Here is a 25,530-nt window from a genome sequence, read left to right as displayed (position 1 = left end):
AGAGGATATACTCCACTTTGCACGCATTATGGCAGCAAGGCAAAATTCAGACTTCGACCTGTAACACAGCAATCTCTCCGATAAAGAAATAAAAGGGTGGGTCATGTCGTTTCATCCAGGATTAGCGCCCCTTAATGAAGTGGTGGAAGCAGATTTCGTGTTTCTAAACCCGCCACAATATTGTGCAATATGCAAAGTACTTCAGTCATTGACTTGAAAAAGGACTTCTTTGCTATACCTTTGCACCCAGACTCAAGATATCTGACCGCCTTAACGTATCGTGGAACCAGATTCGAACAGACTTGTTTGCCCAAGGGGTACTGCGAATGCCCCGCATTTACAATGGTCTAATACAAATGGATCTGTGCAGTGTGCAAACATAAAGCACTGTGATGCAATATGTTGACTATCTGCTAATATGTAATAAAGAGTGTAGAACAGAATCGGTGCACCTTTTGTACTTGCAGAAAAAGGGTACCAGGTAGATGCACAACAACAGTATTGCCTAAAAGCGTCCGTGTACCTAGGGCAAATAATATCCATTGAAGGGCGTAGAATAACACCTGAAAGGACACAGGCCATTCATTCAACCACCCGCCCACGAATGGTGAAAAGAGATGCAGAGGTTTCTTTTTTTTTTTTTTTTTTTTAATTCTTTATTTTAATTTTAGTACTTAGAACAAAACTGAACAATAAATCACAAAATATCACAACACAGCATAAAGGATATATACATGTAGGAATAGAAAAAGGAAAGAAATAAGCGATGAACTAGTACCTACTCAAAAAAGCTCCCCAGACCTTTGTATGTAAACTCAATTTCCCCATTTTCCTGTATATAAATTTCTCAATATTCGCTAAGCAGTTCATTTCTGTAATCCAATCCTCCAATATTGGTGAGAGACACGATTTCCAGCTCCTCAAAATCATTTTTTTGCAAATAGAAGCACCTCTGAACAAAAATTTCTTTTCCGACAGTGAAAGGTCGTCCAGTAAATCATCACAGCCCAGCACCATAGTCTTAAAATCCAAGTCAACATTTTGGTTCAGAACCCCGAGACAAATAATACAAACCTCATGCCAAAAGCCACGAACCCTCACACAGTCCCACAGCAAATGTTCCATACTGCCTTTCTCACTCCAACAACACCAACAAACATCAGAATCAGACAAACCTCTATTTTTAAGCCTTTCCGGGCTCCAAAAAACTCTATTGAGAATTTTGATTTGTCTCGACCGTTCAGTCAAACTTATCGAACAAAGCTTCACATTCGCACACATCACAAGCCACAGGTCAGGATTGATTTCACAACCCAGTCTTCTGCTCCATTCATCTAGTAATTCAGTATTCTCCTTATAGTTCGATACAATTCGATGATACACCCTACTCGCAAGCGACTGAACGCCAGAAGTGAAAAGTTCAACATTCACATCCCCGTCACAATGCACTTCACCAATACATCTCTTCAATTTCCTGAAGTCCGAGATAGAAAAATTTTCAACAGTAAAAGTAGCACTTAACTCAGCAAAGTCAATCCATTTTCCATCTTTAAAAACATCACTAATCCATTGAATTCCGCCAAGAAAACACTCCGGCCAAAACAACAACTTGCCATTGTCCGTTATAGCTTTATTCAGCCACAGAGATGCATCAGGCGATTTCAGAGCAACCGAGCCACACATATCATAGATATTCTTCCAAACGTCTCTTAGAAACTCCGTCAAGGGGCATCTATTACCACGTTTGCTAACAGTCGTGAATATCGCTCTTGGGGCGAGTGGGCCCATCACACTTGCCTCTGCCATCTCCCATTCACTAGGAGAATCCTTCAGAAAAGGAAGAAAAAATTGGCACGAGAAGGCCATATGATATGCCTTAAAATTTGGGACACCTAGTCCCCCCTTCTCGACCGGGAGCTGGAGTTTCCAAAGCTTCAGTCTAGGCGGTTTCTCATCCCAAAGAAAGGACTGGAGAGTGGTATCGATCAACTTCCAAAAGGATTGACCAATTTTCAGGGGAAGCATACTCAGAATATAATTAATTTTTGGTGCAGAATTCATCTTTAGCGCATTTACTTTACCCCACAGAGATAGGTGCAGTACCGACCACCTTTGGACGTTCAATTTCAGTTCCTTACAAACCATACCCATGTTCTCTTCAACCATATCACTAACATCCGGAGTCAACCAAACCCCCAAGTATTTCAGCTTTTTCTCACACCATTGAAATCCAAACCCCACCACCAAAGACTTATCACAAAGTGCAGTCACCGGCATTACCTCCGATTTAGACCAGTTAATCTTATATCCAGCCACTTCATGAAACCAATTAAGTGTGTTCATCAACGAATGCAAAGACAAATCCAAGTTCCTCAAAACTAATAAAAGATCATCTGCGTAGAACCAAATCTTCTGTTCAACACCGTGAAAGGAAACACCTTGCAAATTCAAATCACCTCTCAATGCAATAGCCAGCGGTTCAATGGCTAGGACAAACAGCAAAGGGGACAATGGACAACCTTGCCTAGTGCCCCTATGTAAATCAAAAGATTCCGACAATAAGCCATTAGTTTTAACATTGGCTGTGGGGCGAGCATATAAAAGGGCCACCCACGCAATGTATTCCTCTCCCATGTTCATATTTCGTAAAACCATAAACAAATATTGCCAGTTAATTCGATCAAATGCTTTCTCAGCATCTAGGGAGAAAATCGCCACGTCTTCATCTAAATCCTGTGCATGTGACATGGTAAATAACAAATTCCTGATATTACTGGAAGTCCTACGGCCTTTAACAAACCCAGATTGGTCAGTGTGAATAAGCTTCGGCATGAGTTGTTCAATCCGTAAAGCAAGTAATTTAGCCAAAATCTTATTGTCAGTGTTTATCAAACTGATTGGTCGATAGTTTGACGGCAAATTACCATCCTTGCCCTTCTTTAAAAAGACTGAAATAGTAGCATGGTTTGTAGACGACGGGAGAAGTCCAGCTTCCTTGGATTCAGTATACATATCCTTCAAAAGACCCAACACCCTCTCCGGCAGAATTTTATAGAACTCAACCGGTAAATCATCAGGTTCCGGAGTCTTCCCAGAATTCAATTTACCAATGGCAGATCTGATTTCATCAATCGTGACCTGTCTGTTCAACTCTTCCTCCTCATCACAATTAACCTTTGGAACATCCAACCCGTGTATAAAATGCTCACCTTGACCAGTAACATCAGATTCGTCTCTATATAAATCAGCATAATAGGTCTTAAAGACTGCATTAATCTCACGCGGATCAAAAGTAGTCGCACCATTCCCGTCCTGAACTGAAGTAATGGCACCCTCAGAGTGTTGCTGTCTCAATCTGTAAGCTAACCACTTATCACATTTTTCGCCTCGTTCGAAATAAGTACACTTGATCCTATACAAATCGTTATTAGCTTTCATACTCAAAATGTCATCTAGTTCCCTCTTCAGCTTCCTTAACTCATTCCTCTTACCATCATCATTCGGAGTACACACCAATTCCCTCGTCACCCCAATAATACGAGCATCAATATCTGAAGTCAACCTATGCATTTTCTTCCTTTTGCTGCTAGACAAACTTAGAGCCAGACCTCGCATTGTACATTTAAAGGCCTCCCAGATAGTCCTTTTACTGAGTTCTCCCGAAGTATTTTCCAACACAAAAAATTCAGCCTCAGTCCGGAGCTTCTCCAAAAGGACATCATCATATAAAATTGATGTATTCATTTTCCATTGAAACGATCTACAGCACTCAAAGTTCAGAGCTACCTGCATAAAGACAGGAGCATGATCAGTAACAGCAATAGAGCCAATGCTGCTGTCTAACAAATTCGCGGTCACTCCACCCGCCGTGAGTAGCATATCAATTCTCGAATAACTCAAATGCGAGCCAGAATAAAAGGTAAATTCCCCTTACATTAGGGTATTGCAGCCTCCAGCAATCTTTCAAATCAAAATCCTCAATAAGATTCCTGAATGAACGATAATGAATATCTTTCCTCTGAATCATCCTCTGAGTTGAGCGATCAATAGAAGGATCATAAACCAGATTAAAATCGCCTCCAATCAAAATATTGGGACAATCTAGATCAAGCAATAACTGCGACAGATCCCTATAGAAGGAGCCATCATCTATAGATGGAGCATAAATACTGCAAAACACATTCTTAGTCCCCTGAATATCCATCAAAAGAGCAATCATCCTGCCTGCTTTATCACTGCGAGTTTTCAAAATCTTAATCGGCGAACCTTTTCGAACAAGAATTGCAACACCCCTGCTTTTACTGGAATAGCAGGAGGTGAAGGCATTGCCAACCCACCTCTTCTGCAAAACACTTACATCCTCTTTCAATAGGTGAGTTTCCTGCAAAAAACAAACATCACATTTCATATCCTCAATACAATTAAGAATCTTCTGCCGTTTCACCGGATTATTCATACCATTAATATTCCATGAGGTGATCGAAAGACACGATTCCCTGCTAGCAGACATAATGAAAGGTCCGAAATGAAACCAAAAAGTAAGCACTAGTTCAAAAAACAAAATAACCCAAGAAAAACCTAACCCCCTAAAGCAGAAATATGACGCCAACGTTACAAGCGCTCAGAAAAGAAAAAAAAACCCCAATACCCCTGGCACCCTCCCGAATAAGATTACAAATGTCCATACATGAACACAAGCATCACTGCTGAAAACCAAGAACCAAATTGCAATCCCTACAACCATATACATACCTCAACAAGAAAAAACAACCACAAAGCAATTAGCCAAACCATCTGTAAATAAATAAATAAACAATACATGTCCCCTCAGCCTAGCAGTCAAAATAAGCCGATACATGTAGCTCACACCAACAGGCCCAACCAGATCACGACAGCAAAGTCACAGTACCCCAATAGTGCCAATGAAATCTCCCCAGACATAGCAGATAGTGCACAGCCGCAAACAATCAACACAAGGTGTGCAGTATGATACAATGAAGAGCTGCAAATTCCCCATATCATAACATGAACCAACAGCCAACAAATCACTCACCACACCACATGCCAGGAAAACATGGAGCACTCAACTCAAGAACAAGTAATTACTAATCGGAACCCCCCTATGTAGCAATTAAACACTATACAGGTCGAATGGCAACCACAATCAAATATTAAATGCAGTATATCATTGAACTAACACACTAAATAACATACTTATTAAGATCCCCATCATTACTGAAGCCCAATGATGGGAACGGGATATAGCATTGTGCTGGTATAGATCATTGTACATATATAATAAGCAATATAAAAAAAATAAAAAAATAAAAACTCCCACAACTACCACCGCACCCACCTTCATAAAAGAATTGCACCCGCTACCCCCTCAAACTGATACAAACACAGGCAGCCATTGAAGGAACCAGAAGCGGGGGCACACTGCAAGGGCACCGCAAGGAGGTGAAATACATCCACCAAAATGATGTTTGTCTCTAAAACCACTCTAACAAGTCACATGTCACTTAAAATGCACTTGAGCTGGCAAGGGCCTCTTTCCCATTCTAATCGAGCACCCTCAGTCCCTGCAGTCCCCGCAGCCCCCACCCCCCATCCCTCCAGCAGCCGAAAATGGGCCAGAGAGAACAGTGCAAAACATGGTCATGTAAATGAAGGAGGGGAAGTCACCCATTGGGTACCGAAAGTGGTCAGTTGCAGAACTTGTCCGTAAAAGATGAGCACAATCACAACCCAGTAGAGACAGGACATAGGAGCACTGACACATGTGGAAAATCTTGGCAGCATGAAGCATGTGCCTGCAGAAACAAATCAGCCAAATAAAAAACCAAAAAGCCAAAATACCACATCCCCAGCGCAGCGCAGCGCTATTTCAGGTGCTCCAACACTCCAGTATGAAAAAAAAATATAAAGTCTCCACTTCAACATATTGGGCAGTAATTGACCGCAATGTGGTAACCACACTGCGGTCCAATAGAGCACCAAGGAAAAGTGTCTGACGGTGATAAGGTCGATGATAACGTTGACATGTAAACCCCACGCCTGGAATGGAAATAACAATGCCCTGCAACCCTGATGCAGGTGGGCCTTCCCAAACATGCCAGAAAGAGATCACACCTCGGGAGTTGGGTATAACGTGGCATCAGACCCCAGCACAAAGGATTTCACTGGAGGAAAAAGGGGGGGACCCTCGTACATTCCAGCATTCCCCTTCCCCAGCAGGCCCTGAGATAACAAAGGTCAGTCAGCTGGAGAGCGCAGGCATTCGAACGTAGCTCTCCAGCTCCTGCAAGCCACCGTGCTTCCATGAATGGCCCCCCTCCTCGTAAACAGTTGATACACTTCTGCTGCCGCTCACAGTCTCTGTCAAAAGCAGGCCACGCAAAGTAAAGAGAGGGAGGGGAAATCCACCATACACCTCACCGTGTCCATTCCATGCTCTGCCATTCGAGCGATGCCTACATTCCCCAGCAGCTCCGCAATAAACGGTCCCATTTTCCGGCGAGCAGACGTAATCCTGAGACAAACATCCGGGCACGTGACTGATCAGCTGGTTCTTTCCTCAAGTAAACAAGCTTTCTCCTGCACGGCCGAGCCCAGATTCCACGAAGGAAAAAAAAACGTTTAACTGTAACGTATAACAGGCGCCATTTTAATGTTTAAAAACAACTCCAAATACACTGAAAACGGAGTGTATTTGTCAAATAACTCAATTAATCAGCAATATTACGTGTCTTTCGAAAATCCTCCAGCCAGGAAAACGCCTCCTTAGGATCAGATGTAGTTTTATCACCTTCTGGCAGCATCAATGTTAATAAATTAAACTTATTCAAGTAGACCTTCACCTGAAGCTCCCTTGCCAAGTCTTTCACACCTTTAAAAGCTCTCCTAGACTCCACAAGTTCCTTAGGATAGTCAGGATAGGCATATATTGACTTACTTTTGAAGGAAGCTGTTCCTCTATTCCTAGATGCAGTCAAAAAGGATTCCCTTTTCCTGGAGTGAGTGAAGGATACCAATATGTGCCTAGGTCTGGAGCCAGGGGCTCTACCGACTCGGTATGCATGATCAATGTCATTTTCACTGATGTTGTCCACTCCATAACACTCTTTAGCAATCTGCATAACCAGTGGTATCAATTCCTCAGCCTTGGGATCAGCATGCTCAATAACTCCGACCAGTCTGATATTTCTCTCCCTCAGTTTCAAATCCATTTCCAGGCGTTTGCTTTTCTCACTCTGTAAATCCGTTTTCAGGAGTTTATAGGCTCTGTAACTCCCTGCCATCTCAGACCCCATATTAGAAGATTTTTTCTCCAATTCAGAAACTCTTGTATCCAGATGTGCAACCGCTAGGTTCATCTCAGCCATGGTTGTCTTCACTTCAGCCATGTCCAGAGCAACTTGTCTCATCAATTTGAACAAATCCTGAATGCTGGGATTCTCCTCATCCATATCTGAAAGCTGCTTTTGTTTTTTAGATGAAGGATTTTCAGGTTCCTGAATTTTCTTCTTAGTATTCATATTAGTATGAAATAGCTTCAGGGAGGGACCAGGAGCTGCAGGTTCAAACTGCTTCCACCTCGGCCAACATTCAACAGATGCAGAGGTTTCTAGTTCTATTCAATTACTGCAGAGCATGGGACTTTGATTATGCCATATTCGAGAAACCACTACTAAAGGGCCTTGAAGCACAAAAAGAGAAGAGACATAAAATGGAAATCTGAAATGAATGAAAGTTTCATAGAACTAAGATGCTGTCATGACCCTTGCCCCTGGCCCTCACTGGCAAGTCAGTCTTCCAGTTAGGGCCAAGTCAAAGGCCTTAAAACCTCATCCAAGACTCTCTTGGAGTCAGTCCTGGCGCCTTAGGTGCCAGGCTCATAACCATCATGAAGACCAACATTAGAATGGGACTATTTACTTAGGACTATTTAACTTTGGGGGGGGGGTCAGCCAACATGGAGGCACGCACATAGCTCAGTTACAAGGAACTGAGTTATGCGGTCTAGTCTTTTGGGTGTGGCAGGCCTGGGACTACTTTACCTGGACTACTTTGGGTGTGGCAGGCCTGGGACTATTTTACCTGGACTACTTTACCTGAGACTATTTAAACCACAACCAAACAGCAGAACATGCTTTGCGTTATTCTGCTGTGGCCAGCGTAACGCTCACCTTGTCCAGGTTTTTGATGCCAGCTTACCTGAAACGAAGGACCTGCAGAGAGAGAAAAAACACTACAAAACTTACCTGGAACAGTACCCTGTCTTCAATACATCGCCGACTTCAGTTCCACTCACCTGAAGGTACGAACTCCATCATCCGGCACTGCATGCATCCTGGAATACCATAACCTGGAAAGAGGAGAAAGAAAGACGGCACTAGTAAGTGTTTATTCACATTTCCTCCCGAATGAAGAAAGCACACAATTCTTACCTGGTTAGTCATCTCCTGGTCAGTATCATTGCTGGTGCTCGGCGAGGAACATCGCAACCTACAAGGAGAGAAAAGACCCAGGTTAGCAATATAAAAGGCGAAACAGTGCCGCGCATCGCGCATTACTCACCGGACAGCATCGCGCACACCGCGCTTTCACCTGCCGGCCCATGCTCATCTTCAAACTGCATGACAACACCAAAATACTTTTCCATACCTAAAAGGAAAGAAGCAAGACATTATTATTATTCGAACTAAGAGGAACATGAGAACTGCATATAAAGACTGTAAAGCAGCAAACCTACGGAGTCGCAGCAGGCCTGGATTCCGACGGGGGGGGCTTGCACCAGTGAATTAACTTGATTGCTGCTCACCCCCTCCCATATCTACGCCCCCCCACATCTACGCGCCCCTGCCACGAGGAGCAGGACGGAGAATCCACCTTTTACAATATTAAGGTGAGGAGAGGGCCCAAGGGGGAGGATGGATTTGAGGCCAAGGGAGGTGGGAAAACAAAGACAATCTGGTATTGTATCCAGCTCTCCTATATTGCAGACCCATCCTTAATCGGAGGCCTTACAAAGGGACCGGGAGAGGGTTCGAGAGTGCAAATCATCCAACCAGGGCTGGGTGGCGTCCACGTGGATATCAGGTGAGCGTAACATGCGCTGGCACATGCACCAGTGTTAGCTACCCCAAATTACAGCAATAAATTCTATTTCTCACATGTAGATGGCTCATTGATGACGGCTGTCCTCAAACAAAAGAAGCCGCAGGGACATAAACTACTAGCTTACTACAGTGGAAGCCTAGACCTATTCATGCAAGGACACTTCCCCTTTGCTAACATTCGCTTGCAGCTGCAGTGTTTTTAGTTGAGAAGGCATCCACGATTACCATGGGGTGTCCTGTAGTATTGCACATGGAACACTCCTTATTCACCATTCTTGAGAAATCACAGTACACAAACTACCGAATGAGCATCGGGATATGAGGTCATATTAACCAACCCAGCAATAGAGGTGGTAAACTGCTGAAGCGTAAACCCAGCAATCTACCTAGCAGAACCAATAGAGAAATGAGATTACATATATGGCTGTGCTGTGCACATCGACAGGATGGAAGGGAACAAACCGGTAAAAGAGGAAGAAATAGTGGGAGCAGACACCATTCTATATTGACGGGTCATCAAGTATTGACCCAGAGACCGGAAAGAGACCTACTAGTGCAGCAATAGAGCGCTGCATAAATGGGGAATATGTAATAGCATTTCGGCAGCATCCACCATCGCATTATTCAGCACAGGCATCAGAATTGTCGATAAGGGCACACGTCAACTATCCATTCTGGACTGTCACAGTGGGAAATGAGGTAATTCAATAGAAGTGATGGGGCACCCGTACCGCATATAGAACTACTAAAATAATTAATTGAGGTTCTAAAGGTTTCAGTAGAGGTAGCAATAAAATGTGCCGCACACGCAGGAAAACAAGACTGGATATCAGTGGGAATCAAAATGGCTGGCAGAGCGGCAAAAGCAGCAGCATATTTACCAGAGAAATGGGGCGTTCAGAGGTACCCCCGGAGAAGAGAAAAGGGTGCCACTCATCGCAGCCAAAAGGAAAATAGTGGGGGAAGAAGAAAGGGAGGGACATTTTAACACAATCCGCATGTTACACATAATGGAATTACAAGTACCAAAAGGGCAAAAGGAGCAGTGGATAAAAAGAGGATGTTCACTGTCACCAATGGACTTGATTTGGCAGCAGAATAGCACAGGTAAGCCTGTAATGCCCAGAAATGTGTTAAGAACGTACATTACACCACTCGTGCATCCAAATAAAGCATAGCTACAGAACTGAGTGAAGAATGGCATATTCCAAACATGCATGATCGCGTGAATGAGTTCATGGGAAATTGTATGGTTTTGCAAACAGTTTGTCTGGCCATACTTTAAAAACTGCAGGGAACGATACCACAGCTGAAAGGGCCCTTCCGGCACTTGCATATCGATTATGTTGGCATGCAAGAAAAATGGGCCTCCTACAGGTACCTAATCCTAGTTGTTTATCAATTTTCATGTTGGGTTGAGGCCTGTGCAAAGAATGATGAAAAATCTGTGGCGAAGTTCGTATTGAGGGAAGTATTCTCCAGATGGGGTAAAGGGGAGGAGATAAGGTCATACAATGGGCCACACTTTGTCAACAATCTCTTTGAGGAGAGAACTCCTCTCTTGGGGATTAAACACAAACTTTGCACTCTTTACCGGCTGCAGTCGAACAGGATTGTGGAGCGAATGAATTGATTACTAAAAGAGCACTTGGCTAAGCTAACGACGATGTGCTGAAAGTGACTTTTTGGCCTCACTCTTGCACTTTTTGCCCTCAAACTCAACTTCTGCGGATCACCATCTGACTCGGTATGAATTTGTAAAACGAGGAGAATGCATATTCAATTTCAGATGCTAACCCTAGCTCAGAAATGCTTGGCAACGAAAGGTAAGACCATTTCAGATCACCATTGTGCTTTAAGATTCCCGCCAGGTCCAGCAATCTACACCTGAACCAACCAACATTGAAGACTATGCACAAGCCTGTCGAATTTCCACAAAACTTTTTTTATCCAGGAGACAAGGTACTTATTCGAAACACAGTGACAAAGCGGAAAGAGCCTTGAATTTGTGTTTCTTTGAAAGTGGTCTTCTCAACACCCACAGCAGTAAAATAAAAGAATGACGTGCATGGATTCATCACACAGATGTTTGTCGCGATACTAGCAGCACATCGGGTAGAGGTGGAATCACTTGATGGGAAGTATTAGTCAAATTACATTAACATTTTGTATTACAATAACTTAAGACCCACAATAGAGATGGAGGATGGACAAAGGAAAAGAAGATGGGGTGGTATTAAAGAGAAGAGTGGGATAAATGTAAAAAGTGTTGTATTCTGCGTCTTTGTTTTCTGTCTTCGTCTTTTCTGGCATTTAGCACATGAGGATAAATTGGGCCCATCAGCTGTTGGTGATGGGGATACACGCACTAAGCGAAGTATAATAGCCCAATAGAATTCTACAGAATTGTCAGTGGCCACAAAATGCATGGTATGGAGAAATGAAGATGGGGCGAGGGAGCACCAATGGTACATTCTACGTGTGCTCACTCATCCCACACCTCACAGGAATGCAGAAGCAATTCTTGCCAGAAGAGGAAAGATGTCTGTTACATGTAGCTTTGTGCAGGACTAGGGGTATGTTCAAGGGACATAAAATGGATTGATGAGGGGGAGGAGTATAGGACAACGTCATACAGCTAGAAAGTATGGCCCAGGGAGAAAAGAGTAAGCACCTGGTTGTAGAATATCTAACATAATGGGCTCAAAAAGAAAAACCTGTGCCCACTGTCCATAAAAGAATATACTTTAAGTTCTCCATGAGGTACGATGTGCCATGGTGCCACACCAGACCCTTGATGCAAATCCAGGGTTTGGTACTGCACAATGGAAAGTGGGAAAGGAGAATGGCACAGTGCTGCGCAGAAGGACTTGTGGGCTTTGAGGAAAGGGTGGTTGAGAAAATAAATGCAGGATGTAAGAAAATTTGGAACAGTTATATTCATGCTTTAACATGGATAAACGAAAACCCACATCCAGAAAACCAAGCCGCTCACAGTATTTTGTTTTTTAGAATGGAACAATCATGCTGGGGATCAATACTGGTTGCAGCAGGACTCTAGACATGGCAGCGTTGCAAAAGAGGACTGTAGCTGTGATGGACACCTGGTGGGCATGCGGAATGAGAGCATACGCCCAGTTTCCGCCAGACTGAGAGGGGGTGTGCCCAATGGTAACCCTACATAATTCTACTTTGGTTGTGCCCCGCGCAGACTTGCTACCACTCAATGATTGGCTGTATCTAAAGAAGTGACTGCAGAACTACAAACACAAGGTAACAAGGAAGAAAAGGTTCAGCAGCATCTATCTCTCAGTGGAATCCACCAAGAGCTTAGAGAACACTCCACCCCATTTGAAATTGGTCAGCTCAGCATCGTTCTTATTCTCTCCTGCTTCCCGGTATACAAGCTACAGCCAATGCAAAGTGGTTGCAGATCACGCGCTGCAAACTGCTGTCCAACCGAAAAGGGACAACGCGGTGTGTGAAGTGCTATGGGCTCTACTATTAATGACCCTCCAAAATCATTTCATTCTGGATCTTAAGACAACAATGGAGGGAGGGGTGTGCCATAAGATGACGAGCACGTGCTGTACCACAAGTCCCGCTAATATTGCTGAATGGCAAAAGAAACGCCAGAGATTTCAACCTGGCTGCATTAATTGTTCACCTGGGCACCCAACTGGCTTGTGGCAGCATTTAAGATAATTGTCCCTGTGCTAGTCGCGATCCTCATCGGTCGTTTGATCATCCAGTATAAATGCTACCAGCTCAAGAAGGGTTACATAATAGCATTACAAAAAAAAGGTTGAGGAGGTATTGGGTGAGGAACACCCCAGTATGAATGAAAGGGAGAATGAAGTAGAAATTATTTTCACAGCACCCCCATCAGAAAATTACAAAGCATTATGTGGGAGTGTTCACCTGATGGAACAAAAATACTAATGACACTGGTATTCTAAGCCACAGACGCCCTGTACAAAGGGTTTCACCGGGAATGGCAGTCCAAGACCCTGTCCTATGAGTAGCTAAATAAAGGATCAAAATAGGACCATCATAAACACAGTGGGAAATCCCTCAGGTGGGCTGGACCTGGGAATCTTTGATCTGAAGCATGTGACCAACACAATGCGATCAGCAAATGGGGGGGGTTGGGGGGAGGGTGCTTAGGCTACTCCTCACATAAAATAAAACTAGAACAAGGTGATGCAATTACAGGCCATTCAGCCAAACTAGCCACCTTACACGGCAGCAGGGAGGGGGGGGGGGGGCTCTGTATCAGTGTGCCGGTCACGTGACTGCCAATGCCCATCGGCAAGTGGCTGTGGGAGAGGCGCGCTGGACGGAGTGGTGTTCCTGGGAGAACCAATCGGACCGTACGTTTGTGAGCTCTGGGGAGGTGGCCAGCCTCCAAGTATCTATCACAAGAGTTTGCTAAGGTCATCATCCAACGGGTATTGTGTGACTGTCCCCTTTCCCACCAGCTGCAGGGTGTGTCATGTTCCGTTCTCAATGGTGCTGACCAATGGCAGTGCATTAAGGTTCCGGCGGTCAGTGCAAATGTTACTTCAGTAATAACAAGTCTTTCTGGGGTGGGGTGTTTAATAAATGTGGTACCACATGGACAGGCCTTGTAATGGGAAACTGTTAAAACTGTTTGCTTCCATTCACTAATTAACGTAAACTTCGAGGAGGTGAAGGTCACGAACCAATGACATTCCTGGGGAAACATAGAAAAAGTCCATTCTCGAACTTGTAACAATTTCGATGGATTTCCGACCATAGTATTTCTTGGTATAAAATTACTGTTCAAATTCCATTCGATCACCCAGCTGAAATAAACAGTGTTGCTTCTTGCCCAGTGATTGCTCTACTTTTGAGTACATGGTTTTTATTGTGCTGTAATTGGTGGACTCCGGACTACAGTAGCATGGAGAACAGTCAAGGCTAAGTCACGTCACTGGCGCAGTGGGGATGATCTTGGGGTCTTTCAGACGGTTGCCAGACATTTCGTCGGAAAAAATTGGTCGACCAGACAAATGGTCGAACCAATTTGGTCGAAAACCAAATGGTCGAATTTTTTTTTTTTTTTTATTTTAACCCTTTTTTTTTTTTTTGGGGGGGGGGGTCCCCCCCAACCCCCTTTTTTTCTCTAAAAACCCCTTTTTTAACTAAACGAAAACCCGAAAAATAAATATATAAATAAAAAAAAAATTTCGACCATTTGGTTTTCGACCAAATTGCGTCGACCAAATTGCAGTCGACCAGTTTTTTTTCGACGAGTTGACTGGACACCCTTTCAGACAGTAAACACCAAGAATTACCCTTAAACAGTAGTATATGCAAATATACAATGTATTAAGCACAAGTGAATAACACAGTAAAATCACCACTCAAATACACTTTGTAAAGTATTTACAGTTACTTTTGTCAATGCGGTAAAGTACAGAATCCCACCAAAACCTGTAAGAGACAAAGGCCGGCAAACCTTATAGCATTGGCGGACTTCGGAGATGGATAACACTAACTTTATAAGTCCAGCCCTGCGATTGTATGGAGCCTTGTGCTCAATGTTCAATGCGTGCGTAAATGCGCTTTGTCGTGCGCAAAGTCAAAGTGCAATTTCTAAGGCGCTGGCAAAGTTAAAGGATTCTGAAGGGTTAAAAACAGGTTCCAAGAGTCGAGGTAGGTTCTGCTGCGATATACGAAGCTATTCCCTGCTTTCAGAGGACTTTAGGAAGCGGGGGGCCCCCCAAGCCAAAGATAGGACCACAAGGGATCTCCTGTGCATAAAATGCAATGGATGAACAAGGGGCCACTGGTAGGTGGTTTCAGTACTCGCCTCTCTTAGTTCGGTTTGGGTCCAATCTTGGCATGTCTGGAGCTGGTTGCCAGAGGTAAGATTTTCCCGTTCTTGATTCGGCTTAACAGTGCACAGGGACTGTGGGTGCAGATGCTGGTCCGGTTTGCACCAGCTGGTCTTGTGGCAAAAGAAGGGATGCAGGAAAGCCACCTTCAGCGACCAGCCCTGTCACACAGTGACGCATGGGCACCCAATGCTCGCATTCTGATACACGCTACTCTAGCGGCCCAACGCAGCTGGGACGACGGAATTTGGCAAGAAGATGCTTTGCAGTGCAAGCTAGGATTCTCCCAATGTTCGAGGCAAAAGGACGAAGCTCCTGCATGGCTGCCAAGGTACGAGCTGGACAGTCCACTGGATGGCCCAGAACACTTCCGAACAGACTCTTTTGCAGGGCAACCAGGAGATGTTGATTGATTGGTCCCACCACTCCAAGGGGGTGAAGCACCTTCATAAGTCTTCGGAGATCGAGCACAAAGCAAGGCTCTACCTGGACAAAAGCGGGCTCAGAGTGTCAACCTTCTGCACGGTTCTAGATAGTCCTTGGGTCTGCTCAGCTCTTCTGGATAGTTGGCTCAGACTACAGGTCGAATCAGACCTGTTGCTGATCTGCATTCAGGACACCTTGAGTGCTTGCACCCAGCCATCCAATGAGATCGGCCGACTTATGCATGCAAGCAGTGGTCCAATCCTGGACCACTGCCACTCTCATTCCTATGTGCACACCAGACATCCTGGCACCAGTAGTGTGGATTGGGACCAGACTGTCCCAACCCACTTTGTGTGTACCGACATACGTGACCTGCAGTAGCCCGCAAAAGACGTAGCTTTCGTTGGCATCTGTATACCCAAGTAAGGGGTTCCTGTGTCACAAAGACCAGAGGGAAAGCCAACGTACAAAATGGCCAACGGAGTAGACAAAATAACCTTGTGGCACATCCATTGTATAAAATACATGAAAAAGCTTCTGCTGCCACCAGTCTACTCCTCGGCACATTGTCCAGTTACCAATAAATCCTTGGTGGATGACCAGGGCCCGAAAAGGCAAGGACCCCATTGCATAGTACAGTAATGTACGTTGAGCAATGAAATGCAGTTACCAAGAGTGATAACGTCTAAGACTAAAACAGTTTCTCAGTACTGAAATCCTGAAGGATGTCCGTTTCACCCTAACAATCCGCCAAAGCCCAGTGGAGTGGACCTGAAGCCTGTGTTCCACTGGCAAGTTGGGTCAGGATGCTGCAACAAAAGAACTAAGTTTGGGGGGGTCCACAAATATAGAGGTAAATGAGCAGTAAGAGCAATTTGCTTGCCCCTCCCCGACTAAGGACAGGGGGAGCTAATCCACCCATGGGTGAGTCTCATGTTCAGGTTGGTTAAACATTCTGGATAACCCATCAGCATTGCCATGTTGGACACCTGGCCTATCCTCAATAATAGTGAAGTCAAAGCCTTGGAGGCTAATGGACCACCTAAGCAACTTGGGATTCTCACCCTTCATGTTTATCAGCCACTTAATGGTCAGTCTGCACAGTGACGTGGGTCCCATAGAGGTAGGGCCTCAGCTTCTGAAGGGCCCACACAATAGAAAAACACTCCTTTTTGTACAGCAGACCAGCTGAGCTCGCTGTCCTTAAGCAGGCGGCTGACAAATCCAGATGGTGTTCCCTACCTTTCTCATCTAGCTGTGATAGAACTGCACCAATCCCAGTGTCGGAGGCATCTGTCTTCACAATAAAAGATTTCTGCTAATCGGGGGCCCTCGGGACAGGGGCCTGGCACAGAGCGTCTCATAAGTCTTAGAAGGCATTCTTACACTCCTCAGACCAAGTAACCTTGTTGGGTTTCTTTGGAGTAGTGGGGGCAGTCAGGGGGGAAGCTATGGTACCATAGTCCACCATGAAATGCCTGTAATCAGCAGTGAGGCACAGGAAATCCCTCACTTGGGTTTGGGTTGCAGGGCTAGACCAGTCTTGTACTGCTTGTACTTTAATAGGAAGAGGCGGAAATCTATCTTCCCAAGCCCCCTGCCCAAGGTAGAGCACTGAGCCCTGACACGTCTGACACTTTCTGGTCAGGTGGGCCTTCTGAAGGGTCTGCAACACTATCCCTAGTTGTCTTTCATGTTCCTCCGAAGTGGGGCTGAAGACTGCTATATCATCCATTTACACAATGCAGAATTAATCCAACCCATTCAGAACATGATTGACCAACCTCTGGAAAGTGGCAGGTGCATTCTTCAATCCAAATGGCATTACCCTGAACTAGTAAAGCCCTTCTGGAGTGGAAAATGCAGTCTTTTCCTTGGCATCTTCTGTCAGGGATATTTGCCAATACCCTGCAGTGAGATCAAAAGTGCTGAGATACTTGGAAGCACCCAGCTTGTTTACCAATTTCTGTTCTTGTTAGGGGTTGAGCATCTGTCTTGGAGACAGTTGATGAGCCAATTTGACACTGGAGCCATCTGAAGGACTGTCTTTGAACAGCTCAGTGAGGGGTTCAGATTGCTCTTCCTCTCTATTGGATGCCAAGAGCAGAACAGCCCTTTCAACCCTAGGCATGAATGCCATCAGTCTATTCATATGGAACACTTTTGGGGCTTGACTAGACCTTCCAGGGTTCATTTAAAGAGGTTACCTCACCAAGTTAATCCACAACTCTGTAAGGACTTGAACACTTATCCCATAGGGCTCTGGGCCTATGGGATTCGTGTTTAGGGCTTCCTGACCTGGGGGAAGCTTTCTGGTCATACCAATGTTTGACCAATGCCTGACTAGCCTTCAGCTTGTCACTGACCTGAGCCATCAGTAATGCGATCCTCTTTCTCAACCCTAGCACATTGTCCACCAAATGTGTAGTGACCGGAGTGGGGAGCTCCCATTCTTCCTTGACTTTAGCTAGTGGTACCCTGACTGGGTGACCAAAGAAAAGTTCAAATGGACTATAAACAACCCCTTGTTGAGGGACCTTTCTGTAGGCAAAGAGTAAGCATGGTAGGATGAGATCCCACTTCCTCCTCTGGTGCTCCTCGAGAGCTCCAATAATGCTTTTGAGAGTTCTGTTAAATCGCTCAACTAAGACTTTTGTCTGTGGTTGATAAAATGATAACGTGTAGGAGACCCCATACTCCTTCCACATGGCTTGCAAATACTTGGACATGAAGTTGCTGCCTCTGTCAGACACAACTTCCTTAGGGAAGGCAACCCTATTTAAAAAAAAAAAGCAATGCTTTAGCAACGGGCCTGGCAGTTACTGTCTTCGGTGGTATGGCCTCAGGATATCTGGTGACGTGGTCAATTAACACATAGTGAGAGAGCAGAGGGTGGAGGATATGCATATGGGAACAAAACACAAAAGGCATATGAATGGGTTGAGACAGCACACGCTTTATTTCCAGGTAAAAATAAGGTGGTTTCACAGGTAAATGTGAAATATTTGCCCGTTAAGTGTACAAATGAAAGCCAGATTAAACAATTTCAGTTCTTACCGATAATAAGTTGAAATGTACAAATGGAGACCTTTCTGTTTTTGAAAATGTATAACTGCTCAACACAGACTTGCCTGGTAGATGAAGTAACCCTACAATATAGATTTACCATGGCCATACATGTCATTTGGCAGCGTCTTTCCCTCTGTGCTGTCTTTCTCTTTCTGCACTGTCTCTCTGCGCTGTCGTTCCTTGCTCTCTGCGCTGCCACGCTCTGCACTGCCTCTCTGCCCTGCCTCTGTGTTGTCTGTCTCTCTGTGCGGTCTGTCTATGCTCTCTATCTCTCTGCACTGGCTGTCTGTGCAGTCTCGCTATCTCTGCACAGTCTCTGCTTCGTATCTCTCTCTGCGTTGTATCTCTATCTGCACTGTCTTTGCTCGCTCTGCATCTGTACTGTCTCTGCACTCTCTCACTCCCTGTGCGGTTCTCTCTTCACTGTCTCTCTGCTGTATCTATGCACTGTCTGTCTATGCTCTTGTCTCTGCGCAATCTTTCTCTCTATGCTGATTCTCTGCGCTGCCTCTGTCACTCTCCCTCTCTCTGCGCTGTCGTGCTCTCTGCGTTGTCACGCTCTTTCGCTGCACTGTCATGCTCTTTCGGCACTGCCATGCTCTTTCGGCGCTGTTGCGCTCTCTCTCGCTCTGCGCAGTCACTCGCTCTGCACTGTCACTCTTCTGAGCTAGTTCCCCATTTTAGAATCTTGTAGCACTCCACCTGGAACATGCAGCATGTAGCCATACCACATGGGTAATACTGCCATCATTACCGCATTTGTGTGGAGGTAATTACCTCCATTTAAATTCAGGCAGCTTTCAGGGTTCTTATAAATGGGAGCAGTGGTAAAACCACTTCTGCCAGACCAGAAATGAGCTCCTATGTGATGGATGTTCTTCATCAATGGCACCCTCCATCAATGGCTTCCTCCCTTGCTGTATGTCCCTTCTCATTTGGCCCCCCCTATCACATCTTCCTTTGAAAGTTTGCACACTCCTTCTTGTACATAAGTGCCTCTAAATGCAACATGCAAATAACATCAGTAAACGCCAAAACTATTGGCATTGCCAAGGCTTGTTATCGATTGAACCAAGATGGATTTGGACCAAGAACTCTTGCAGACTCCTTCCCTCGCTATGTTTACTCCACTGTATATTACAAGAAATGGTAATACAAATTGTTTCATAAAAACATTAAAAGAAATCTCATCTTTTCTCTTCCTTAGGATGAAGACATCACAACGCCAGAGAGCCTCTTGTCTGTAAGTTCATCGCCCTCCCATCTCCTCTTTTCCTTTTAACTTTGCTGTACATTTCCCAATTGTAGCTCCTCATTTGTATAAATTATCTTAGAATCAGATCCTAAGCAACTTGTACAGGTAGGCACATCTATGTTCTTGGCAGGATAAAGACTGATGTTTGGGATATTTCTCCTCTGTGAAAGATAGTGAGCTAAAGACTCTGGGTCAGGCTCTTGTAACCAGGACTCATGTCTGACAGAGTCTCCCAGGACCACCCTTGTTTGCACTGGTCAACATGTGTGCCTGCTGCAGAAATGGGCTTCCACCACTCATCACCTTTCGAATCCTGACCCTGCCAAACTCTGCCTTTGAGGTGTCACTGCTGTTAAAACCTGTGACATCCCGCAGTATGTAAGACCCTGCCATACTTTGTCCATGAAGTGTCACTACTCTAGAAAACTGTATACCTAACCTTGACCAAGCTTGTGGCTTTCAGTGGTCCCTTTGCAGCGAAGCGTCCATCCCACAAAGTCAGTACACCCCCAGTGTCTGAACAATAGGTGTCACTGATGCACACGTTTCCGTCAGTCGAGTTTACTGTAATCTGCTTCATCCACCTCCGGATACACATTGGGTGCATGTTTGGACTATGCCTAGCAACTTCCAGTAAGTGGTGGATGTCACGTTGTACGGACAGATTTGGGAGCGACAGCTTAGCAAGGTAGTGCTGAGCTCTTGATTGAGCCATTGTTGCAACAGACTCATGAGAAGCTAGAATAGTCATCCAACTTTTGGGCAAATACATAATGCAACGTGTGCTGATCAAGAGCTACCTGCCTGACCATCGTGAGACTTACCAACAGTACCAATCAACCTAATGCTTTTACGAGACTCCTGATGGAGCACTCCCGTGGCCTAAATCTATTCTAATGATCCAACAGAAGGGCAGGTGAATTCTAAAACTTGTGCTTGAGAGCAACTACTGACATGATCTTTTTAGTCAGTAAAAGGGTTTGATTTAAAAGAATCCTCAAATTATGCAATTTGCCAAAATGCATGATTCAGGATTGAGAATAGTAACTGGCGTGCTTTGATTTCCCAGATGAAGATTTACAGAACATACTGTATGTTTTCAATTATCCCCTTGAGAAAATGTTAGTTTAAAGATTCTACCTGCTTTGACGTATGCCATAGAGACATATTTGTATGACCTAGAGAAATGACATTGAGGGCCAAATATGGAATAGAGTTCTTGGTCTCCCTCAGGGAGTCCCAAATGCTATTATAGTGAACTGTTATTCCCAGATAAAGTGAAGGCTAATTCCATAAAATTTGAGTTGTGCAAAACTATTGAGGGCTTTTGTCAGGGAGATCTATCATTGTTCTGCTTCATCACCTCGCCTAGTGAGACCCCCCAGCACTTTTTGCTGGACTTCTGGACCTTTTTCTTTCCATCCTGAATGGGGGAAGCCTCCCCCAAAAGGACTCCCTCATTCTTTATTTGCTCTGACATTTGGAACTCTGATCTGTGTGTTATCTTTACTATGGAGTCTGCTTTCCTCCATATCCTTTTAAAAGCATCTGTGTTGAACTTTTTCGGCACCCTATGTACAGTGTTGCTGGGAACCCTTTTGAGATTCATTCCTTATCCTGACTACTGCTCTTAAGGATAGAGGGATACTTTGTATCCTTCCTAAAATGTTATCCTATATGAGATCAGCACACACCACCTTATGTGAAGTGCTAAGGAAATACGTAGTATCCCCTTCTCTTTGCTCCTGTGACTTTTTAGGGGAAAGTCTGTGTGTTTTGCCTTTGGCGGGTACCCTAGTGTGTCTGCAAAGGCTGGAAGTGGGGGATGAGTATTTCACTCCCCTGCCCTTTGTCTGCCAGAGTGCCTGATTGACAGTCACTGCCCCGTTCTGTAAAATGATGAGTTTACAAACGAGTGTGTGGGAAAACCGTATACAAGGTGAGGTTCCTGAGGTGAAAGGCAAGCCAACCAGTAGAACAGAACAACCGGAGCTGAAGACTAGAGACCCCTGCAGACCCTTCCAGTGACTGAAGCGACCACTGCTGTCATAACCCAGTTTTCAAGTCAACCGAGGTGCTCCGAAGAGGACTCCTTATTTCTCATTGGCTGACGGGACCAACCAGCCCTGAGACGAACTACCAATTGAGCTATCTCCCGAGGTGCTGTGCCTTTCCAGAGCTGCAGAACATGAATACCAGGAGACCTCTGACCTATTTGCAGTATAATGTCTTTGGTAGGCCGAATCTGTCCAGCACTTTGGTGAGCTCCAGTTGGACCTCCCGAGGCACAATTACACTTTAGAAGTCGCCTCACCAGACTACAGGACTTAAAAATTGAAGAGGATTGACTGGGCAAATACCGTCCATTGTTGGAGCTGATAAAAAGGTACCAAAACTGTAGACCGACCAAGGAGACTGAAGAAAGCTGTGCCAAGGGTCGTCTCTCGAGACTGCTGCTGAGACATACCATTCAGAGTCCTTCCTTTTGTCACCGGACCCAGGAATCGGGAGACCAGGTCTGTCACTGCTGCACAGACGAAAATCCAGCAATGTTTACTACTTCTAACCTCGGGTACTGTGGTGTTTGTGAAAAACCTGAAGGTGCTTTCACATCTACTCCCCAGGGATCTTCTGTCTAGGTTGCCAGGGAAAAGGCACCGCTTTTGGATCCCAAGCCTGGAGGTGGACAAGCGAGGGAGGATCACCTGGGTGGAGGGTCCTCGGGGATTGGAGAGAGGGTACCTGAAGACGAGACATGGTATCCCCCCCTTTACTGACCTGAACTACCCTCCCTCAGTTTTCATGGGATATTGGCAATTTTATCCCATTTTTTTTTTTCCTGTAGTTTCCCAACAAATACTGAGAATGGGAAGAGGCAGATAAGAGTAGTGTACACTTCCTATTGCAAACACCACTCTAGTACTGTGACGAAGAGTGGTCTGGAGACATCCAGTAAATAAGATCAGGCATGTCCCACTAACAGGCTTATACAAGGCCAGGCAATTAAGTCTAACCCACTTCACCTGTGGCCTGTTAATAATGGTAAAGATTATAAAAGGTGGAGCCCAACTACAGAGGGAGAGGGGAAATAATCCACCGTGTTGGAAAAAGACCAGGAAGCAGAGACACCAGCAACGATCCTGGGAGACCTGCAAGGGGGACTTTACATGACCGGGAGCCCTCTCTTTGGTACACGGGCAGCAGGCGCTGCGTACAACAGAGTAACGAGAAGCCCAAGCCTGTGTGCTGCAGGAGACGCAGTGTGAAGCAGAGAAGCGTGTGTGTGTGTGTGTGTGTGGGGGTGTGGGTGGCGAACTGGTGGTTTGTTTCCCTTTCGGGGAGTGCCGCCGGGAGGAGCTGCAAAGAACCAGTAATTGTCAGAAGACACTGGGGAGACCGGAGCACTCCGAATGGACCGTAAATAAGTAACGGTCCACGAGTTTAAGTAAATGCTACACATAATGATGCCGAACTGAAAGCTACTAATTGAGTAAACTACGATGCCATTTGAGCGAGCACAAGTAAATGCTACCCATATTGAATACCAAACTGAAAGAAAGCTGCTAATTGAGGAAACTATGATGCTATTTGAGTGAGCACAAGTAAATACTACACACATTGAAAACCTGAATTGGTGAATGAAGCAATTTGAGATGTGGGAAAGTGGCAATAACGGGATTTATTATGTAAGTTAAACGGAATTGGGATAAATGGATATCGAGCTCTGCCAGTCTCTTTGCCCTTCTTTCTCTGCTCTCCAACCGGCCGTCTCGTATCCCTCCTAGAAGTTTCCTCTCGTGGGTGACGTGACACGACAGCAGAGCTGACCTACTACACATCCCCTTCTCTTAACAAACTAAATGAATGACTGTTCACAACTATTTACAATGTTGCCAGTGTTTGGCTAGATACTGTGTGCAGTCCAACTCCTACACATATTCTGTCAAATGTTTAGGTCTTCGGAAGGTTCTCCCTGACCTCGACTGGGTGGGAAATCCCAGCGGTATGATCAGGACAGGAAAATGTACTCCTGCGTTGTTCAAATGCTACTGTCTTCTGCTCACTCACTCCTGCTTTCTCTTCTCCAGCACATTAGTCACTTCTCTGAAACTTCTCTGTACTATTTTCTCTCTCCTCAGCATTTTCACTTTCTCCTCTATCCATCCTCCTCACTAACCACACTCTCCCATCATCCAATCTGACAGCATGCTTGAACACGGCATACTCTACATCCGGCACTGTCGAGGAAAGAACTGCAGCACCCTGCATCTAGAGGACACTGGCTGGTAAGCCATGCAAACTGATTACATATTGCCTGTGAGGCCACTACAACCACCTTCAACATTGTGTCGGTCTGTGAGGATTAGATTAGAATCTTCGTTTTGAACTTTTTGAGAAAAAAGAAAATTTAAAAAAAGCAATCATTTTGAATGTAAGCAGTTTTGCATTCTGCAATGTGCTACTGCGCGAGTAAGTAGCATTCCTCGGGCAGCTGGGCCTTTACTCATCCAAAAATCAAAACTCTGTGATGGCCGCTGCATGTCCTTAGCAACTACCATGCCTGCCTTTGATTGGCTGGCTCTTCCTTCTTACAGCCAATCTGCAAGCCGGCAGGCGAACGCTGGCCCCTTCCAAGGCCCTCACTAGGCCCACTGTCTGTTCCCCTGTCCATTGCATGGTTGCCTGCCCGTGTCTGAGGGTCCTCCCCTAGCCCCCTCAGGTGCTCATGGAGGCAGAGGGATACTTGTACACGTCTGGGTGCACTACAAGTAATGGAACATTTTTGTCACGTGATGGTTAGTTCCCCAACTAAAACCATTGTTCTTCTACTGACACACTGCTACTGTCCTAACATCTCATCGGACTCCCATCCCCCCCATTCTTTAAAAAATCGAACTTACTGCACCCTGTGTCCGCTTTTTCTTCGGCAATGCTAAAAACCATACTTGGCTGTTCCTAGGACCGCATTTGTGTTTTCTTCTCTCCTGCTGAAAACCATTCTTTAGCTATGCATACAATCACATGGTGTCTTTCTTCTGTCTGCTGAATACCTTATTTAGCTGTGCATACGATCATTGTCTTTCTTCTGTCCTGCTAAAAAGCATATTTAGTTCCCAGGACCGCATTTGTGTTTTTCAACTGTCCTGAAAAGAAAAAAAAAAGTAAAAGCTGTGCCTAGTGGCTGTTTGTCTCATTAGTTGTGTGCACTACCACATGCCTCCCCACCCCCTTCCTCCTTGTGCCGAAGTACTTCGGATTGGTGAGTGAGTACCACTGTAGCTAACTCTTTCTATTGCTCCTATCTTCTCGAACTGCTACGCTATCTCCTATCCTTCTATCACTAAATCTGTCCGAAGATGCTGGGCTCCAACCCAGGCCTTCCTATTGCAGACACTTATGTCGCGGCTTCCGCCAAAGAGACTCTCTCAGACATCTTCTTTTTTCGTTAACTCACCTGATCTCTGGACGCGCTACATGGTCTGCTTTCTCTCTCCCATCGCCTCTTCTCCCATTATTGGTGGCACTCGCTGGAGGTTCTCCTTGACCTCTTCGCCATTTCCAGAGTCATCATCAATGTCTACTTCAATGGAACCATCAAGGTTCAGGGTCCTCAATCCAACCTCCTTCTCTTTGACCGGCTCCTCCTTCACCTCTCATTCCGGCCAGGCTCCCCAACCATCTGTCCCTCCCTCTGCCTCAGCACTGACTCCCTTGTCTTCTGTGCCTTCCTCCACCTATGCACAGGCTCCCTTGCCTACTGTGCCACCCTCCTCCTCTGCACATGCTCCCTTGC

General features: G+C 45.2%; 1 protein-coding gene across 2 annotated transcripts in view; it reads left to right on the top strand.

Moving 5' to 3' along the window:
* The window catches only part of GSTK1 (glutathione S-transferase kappa 1), a 395,651-nt gene that overhangs the window by 234,822 nt on the left and 135,299 nt on the right, over positions 1-25,530 (top strand). For both annotated transcript variants that reach the window (XM_069650560.1, XM_069650561.1), the window contains exon 5: positions 19,689-19,724. In XM_069650560.1, the coding sequence (XP_069506661.1) occupies positions 19,689-19,724 (36 nt within the window). The remainder of the gene's footprint in view (positions 1-19,688; positions 19,725-25,530) is intronic.

Source organism: Ambystoma mexicanum, chromosome 3p (assembly GCF_040938575.1).
Source record: "Ambystoma mexicanum isolate Mex_15411 chromosome 3p, UKY_AmexF1_1, whole genome shotgun sequence".
In the NCBI taxonomy this organism is placed as follows: domain Eukaryota; kingdom Metazoa; phylum Chordata; class Amphibia; order Caudata; family Ambystomatidae; genus Ambystoma; species Ambystoma mexicanum.
The sequence above is the reverse complement of the archived record's forward strand: the minus strand, read 5'-3'. Positions and strand labels throughout refer to the sequence as shown.